The sequence below is a fragment of the Oncorhynchus clarkii genome, chromosome 27 (genome assembly GCF_045791955.1).
Source record: "Oncorhynchus clarkii lewisi isolate Uvic-CL-2024 chromosome 27, UVic_Ocla_1.0, whole genome shotgun sequence".
Lineage (NCBI taxonomy): Eukaryota > Metazoa > Chordata > Actinopteri > Salmoniformes > Salmonidae > Oncorhynchus > Oncorhynchus clarkii.
This window is the reverse complement of record NC_092173.1, coordinates 4,892,767-4,898,192: the sequence shown is the minus strand read 5'-3', so window position 1 is coordinate 4,898,192 and position 5,426 is coordinate 4,892,767. Positions and strand designations below refer to the sequence as shown.

The window sequence follows — 5,426 nt, the reverse complement described above, 5'->3', positions numbered from 1 at the left end:
TTAGGCTTAAGAGTACAGGGGGCTCATCCTTTGTCTCTGCCAAAGTTTCAGCTCTCCCGCTAGACCTCTACCTCGGCTAAAGCCTCTTCTCTCACTCTCCTGCCGTCCTCATCTCACCAGCGCAACACAAGTCTCATTTCATCTCCATCGTTTCAACATCCAACAATGGCTCAGGAGAAGAATGAAAAGAGTGACAACCCTTTTGCATTTGTGTCCATCCTATTTTGTGTCTTTTCAATGTGTTTTTTTGTTTTGTTTTGTTGCTTTGTTTTTTTTTAAAGCTCTACTTTGAGCGAAACACTCCAGGGCTCCTCAGTGGGGGGGTGCGTCCGTGTCCATGTGGGGGGACGAGGGGGACGTGTGAGGTGGGCCGGCGCTCAGTCAAGGTCCCAGGGTCTGGAAGGGCTCGGCGTGCTCTCAGGGTTCGAAGACTTCAGAGAGAGAGAGAGACAGAGAGGAGAGAAACAAAGATGGAGAGATGGACGAAGAGTAGACGGCAGGATAAAAAGAGAGAGAGCCAAATAGCTGGAGGCTGTGACGCCCTCCCCTTTCCAAGTCACAACTAACAACGAAGAAGCAAGAGGAACCGAGAGGATGAGGAAGGCAGGAGGGGAGAGCAAAGAGCTCAGCAGTCTGGCCTCCCAAAAGAAGACCCAAACCTAAGTCCTTCTTCCCTATTTCCGCTTGCACAAATACATTCAGCATGAAGAGGAGGGGTGAAGAAGATGAGAGCAGGAGCAGTGAGAGAGGAATGACTGACAGAGGGAACGACGGGGAGGACAAGTGTGCCTGTTGGATCACAGGTGAGCATGTTTTCTATTTACTGTGTGCACTGTACGTGCACGTCACAAGACGTTGAAAGATTCATTGTGAATTAACCTGGGTATGATGTCGGAGAATGTTTTCACAGATCGACTGACAACTCAGAGCCCAGAGTTTTGGACTCAATTTGAATTCACTTTAAATACTTGATGAGTTATATTTAGTTTCCTCATAAGGACAACGGTGTGCACTAAATGCTATGCGGTCAAACTTTGCTTGATGTCATGTTTACTCGGTCTGAATGTGTGCGATTTTTGTATGGCTCATTATATAATGTATGTTCATCCATGTTGTTGACCTCGTCTACCATGAGCAACTGTTTTTTGCCGTATATAAGTGATTGGCGTAGGGGCGCGCGCGTGTGGTGTGTGTCTCTGTCGGTCAGTCAGAGCGCGAGCAGCGAGGGCGAGTTCAGGGAACCAGAGGACTGCTCGCTGCTGCTGTTTCTCTGGTTAGCGCTGACCCCGCAGGCTCCCTCTGGGTAGCTGAACACAAATGAAGATGTGTATGAAGGGTTGTAGCTGCCAGCGGCCGCGCCATCATGGTGACCACCACCCCCACCGTCGGCCACCAGGCACGGCCCACCCGGCGCAGGCTCGCTTGAGCCATAGAAAGAACTAGAAAACGCTACCTCCTGCATCATCCCCGGGTGCGGATTAACCTGTTGCTGCGGATGAACCTGCTGCTGCGGTTGAACCTGTTGCTGCGGATGAACCTGCTGCTGCTGATGCTGCGAGGTGTAGGCGGGAGGCAGGTAGAAAGTGTCCTCCACAGTCAAGCCCACAATGGAGACGGGGGCCTGTTGGGGCAGTAGGGGCTGATGCTGGAGCTGTGTGGAGCCTGAAGCCTGCTGCTCCTGGTAGGGGATCTTGCAGCTGGGCTCGTGAGCCACCAGGACAAACTCCAGGCGCTCCTTCTCCTTCTGCAGCTCAGAGATCTCAGCCTCCAGCTCAGACTTCTCCTCCTCCAGGATGTCGGTCTCCTGTGGAGGGAGGGAGGACAGGCGAGAGATAGGATTCAAAGAGCTGTATAGTCTAACCCTCTATGTCTATGGAGATGGATGCATGGCTATCTTTCTAGATATAGATAGGCCTACATGTTTCCTCCTTGAAATAGGTAGCATAGCCTATGCTAGGACTGGTAAATTAGACTATAACAACTGTAGGCACAATAGACTTTCACAAGCACTATAATCATCTTTGCTCACTTCAACTTCTGTTAATAACCAGCCACTTAAATAACATTGTGTTCCTATTACTCACATACACAGTCATTACCATAAGCCTAGTAATGTAGCGTAACACACTGTATATAATTATTACCATAAGTCATTTTGACAGTAAGAACCCCAGCCAAGCTCACCCCTTGCAGTCGGTCAGTGAGTTCGCGCCGGCGGTTTCGGCATTTGGCAGCTGCCAGCTTGTTCCTCTCGCGCCGAACACGCCTCTTCTCCTGCTCCTCTGGAGTCAACTGGAGGGAAAGAATAAGGAGAGATTAAAACAAACCCAAACTTGGTCTTTGCCTCTATCTCGCTAGCTTAGAATAACAGATATATAGATGTCTCATCAGATACAGTATCGTTTAAAAAAATGTGGTGAATGTGTTAACTCTTGCTGTCTACCCATTCTACATATAAAGATTGACACACAGGGCATACACACACACTTACAAACACACCAACATCTCCATCGTCACTCACAGACTCGTCTCGTACACGGCGACTACGGGTCCTAGACTGGCGGATGGGGCCCGGGGCTGGGCCTTGCCCCGGGGTCTCAGAGCCTGCGGGAGTAAAACCTGAGCCAGAGGAATAACTGGGCCCTGGCAGATCATAAGGGTCTACCAGGGACACAGACTGGGTCCCACTTTGGCCAGAGGCCTGGGACGAGATGAGAGTTGGCTGCACCATCCACTGCAGGTCCTGGCTGCTAGTGATGGCTGTGACTGTGGGCACAAAGGAGCCTGGCATATCCACTCCTCCACTGCTGCCCCCGGAACCACTGCCTACCCCGTCCCCGCCACCAGCAGACACACAATCCTGGAACACACAGAGATGGAGGGGTTAGGCATGAACACAGACAGAGAAATGGGATGCTGCTATACAATGCAATGACAACAAAGTGTCTTGCTCTTTTAAACATTGCTTTGTGAACAACTTAGATGTTGATTTCCTTGAACATAAGAGGGTAGATATCACAGCAGAAGATTGCATAGCCTTGATGTCCATAAGACGCACACTTTAGGGCACAGTTTGACGCACCCATTCTAATTGCAAGTCATCTATAAACAAACGTTGAATAAAATGCCACCATTGCAAACATTTACCATGTGGATAAGAAGCTGACTGGTATAATGCATTATGATACTGTTATAAATGCATTGTATGTCCCCCTTATAATGTCTTATTATGATCTCATTACGATCCTAACTTAATAACAACAATCCATTTAAATGTGTGAAAATGTAACATATCAGGAAATGTCACTCTTATGGAATGATTGAATGCCAGTGAGAGTTGGAGTCTCCCAAAATCCCTGCAGAACAACGTTATAAATAGATCACTGCAAGAATAGATTTAGGTGCCCAAATCTATCCTTGGCTCTCTCTGCTTTAATTAGAACTGAGACGAGCAGTGATGCCATAGTAAACTCGGAATACATTAATATTTATATCAAAGCGTGTAAAACAAGGGGGCATGCAGCTTTGAGGAGACCGCCTAAACCAATCAGCTCGCTCAAAAAAAGTATCCCCTCCTCCTTCCTCCTCCCCCGGCGTTCCCTTAGCAACGCAACGTAACACTCCAAAATAGAACGCATTTACGTCACAGCAAGCCCTGAACTGGGAGCGTGGAGAGAAGCGAGCAAAGGCGGAGTATTTTTGTGCATACGTAGGAGAGTGCCAAAACGATGTCATCCGTTGCGCGGGGCGCTGTAAACCAACCACCAAAGACAGTACACGTTGCTAGTAGCATTGGCAAAGCCTGAGTCAGAGATCATGCCGGCCGGCAGCCTTTATTTCAATCAAGTTCAAGTCCCTGTAATTTTCCAGGACATTAGCAGCATATCTTTAGCATTGTTGATGCGACGTGAAAGGGAAATGTTCTTGCCTTTCCCTATCATAGAACCTATGTAATAACAAGCTTATAATAATGATGATACTCAGGTTGATAAATCCAAACTCTGCATGGTAGAACTCTAATGCGACAAGGTATAACTGCACCAGCATTTGCAAATGCTACTGAACTGTAAAGCATCAAATGAAATCATTCGAAACTCAACCCATATTCCTGGAATACAGCCCACGGCACCATCATCATAAACAACATAAATCAGACTTCATGCATTATTATATAAACATCTGTCAAATGAAATGTTGCCTCAATATTATAATGATAAACTTTCGGAAAGTGGGCGGAAAGGATACATAGGCTCCCTTTCTCGAATCATTGCGCAAAGTAAAGACATTTGACTTATGGACCTACCTGTGAGGCACTGGCCGGCGGGCTCCCGAAGGAGTCCACGGAGGAAAGGTACTGAGACTCAATAGACGGGGACGAACTTCCACGGGAGATGGTATCAAAGTCACCGGGGAACCCTTGGAACATTACCCCGGAGGAGCCGAGTGAAAAACCTATAGTTCCCGGAATGAGTGTGACGTCACCTGCAGTTCGAGCGCACACATGGGCAAGGGGAGAGAGGGGAGACAGCTGTCAGTTTGCTGTCATTGAAATGCAATCTCATGTGTCTGGGATAGGGTCGACAGTAAACATGCATAACTGGAAACCTTGCTTTACGTGTAGCCTACATGTATATCGGAAATAACGTAATAAGAACCGTGTTGCTGCATTATCTAACATTCATGTTAAGAAAGTATGTTTTACCGTTAATGTGTTCCTTATTGTGCTCCGGTAAGATGCTCTTGGTCTCTTTCCAAAAAAGTTGCATGAAGAAGAAAATCCAGTTCGCTGCAATGGAAACAGTCCTTACGTTCCGGGATTTTAAAAACTCATTGATCCAATTCAGAATCCGCTAAAATATGTCCTTTTTTCCGTTTTTCCAATGTGCAATTATAGATCCATGTAAAAGTCCACTATGGATAAACTGATCAGCGATATAGAGTCTCGGCCCACAGAAGCGAGTCTTGTCTTATGAATGAATCCATGGAGTACGAGCGAAGCATTGTAAAGGACACGAAGTCCCGCCTCGGAGTTCCGCTGACGTACGTGCCCATTTATGGGGTTATGTTTTTGTTTGGTATCCTTGGTAATGACGTTTAGCTAGGGATTCCCTCTCCCACAGAAACGGTACAGCAGACGAGAATAGAAAATGTTACTAACACAGCCACGAAATATTTCTAACCAGTAAACATTTTCGGATAGTAAATTTAATGAAACAACATGTTTTAGTGTGCACGTAGCCAAATGATGTATTGTAAAAGCAGATGAAATGATCATCCAAATGCACTTGTTCTTAGTATTTTGGAGGTGTATGCTCATGTAGACTAATAATTATTTTCTAGACTCAGTAAAAAAGCCTAAATATTTTAGAGTTAAGCTCCAGATCAGGTAAAACTTTGAGGGCTAGTTTGGCCCATTGCCTAATGAA

At 46.6% G+C, this 5,426-nt stretch overlaps 1 protein-coding gene across 5 annotated transcripts; it reads right to left on the bottom strand.

The window, feature by feature from the left end:
- Positions 1-264: 264 nt before the first annotated feature.
- Positions 265-4,954, bottom strand: LOC139386228 (FBJ murine osteosarcoma viral oncogene homolog B). Of its 5 annotated transcripts, none has more exons than XM_071131711.1 (6): positions 4,703-4,954; positions 4,304-4,482; positions 2,492-2,860; positions 2,185-2,292; positions 1,454-1,804; positions 265-431 (listed from the first exon to the last, which is right to left on the bottom strand). In XM_071131711.1, exons 1-6 carry the CDS (start codon positions 4,764-4,766, stop codon positions 378-380), a joined length of 1,125 nt encoding a protein of 374 aa, XP_070987812.1. In that variant the 5' UTR covers positions 4,767-4,954; the 3' UTR covers positions 265-377. The 5 variants fall into 5 exon arrangements, with proteins under 5 accessions (XP_070987812.1, XP_070987813.1, XP_070987814.1 ...); XM_071131712.1 differs by having other exon boundaries at positions 1,484-1,804; XM_071131713.1 differs by having other exon boundaries at positions 265-1,299; positions 2,522-2,860.
- Between the last annotated feature and the right edge of the window lie 472 nt (positions 4,955-5,426).

Coding starts and splice junctions, on each gene's coding strand:
- LOC139386228 (XM_071131709.1), bottom strand. CDS start 4,766: ATGCAACTTTTTTGGAAAGAGACCAAGAGCATCTTACCGGAGCACAAT. Junction 4,483..4,702: donor CAATAAGGAACACATTAACG/GTAAAACATACT, acceptor CTCGAACTGCAG/GTGACGTCACACTCATTCCG. Junction 1,805..2,184: donor TCACTGACCGACTGCAAGGG/GTGAGCTTGGCT, acceptor CTCCCTCCACAG/GAGACCGACATCCTGGAGGA.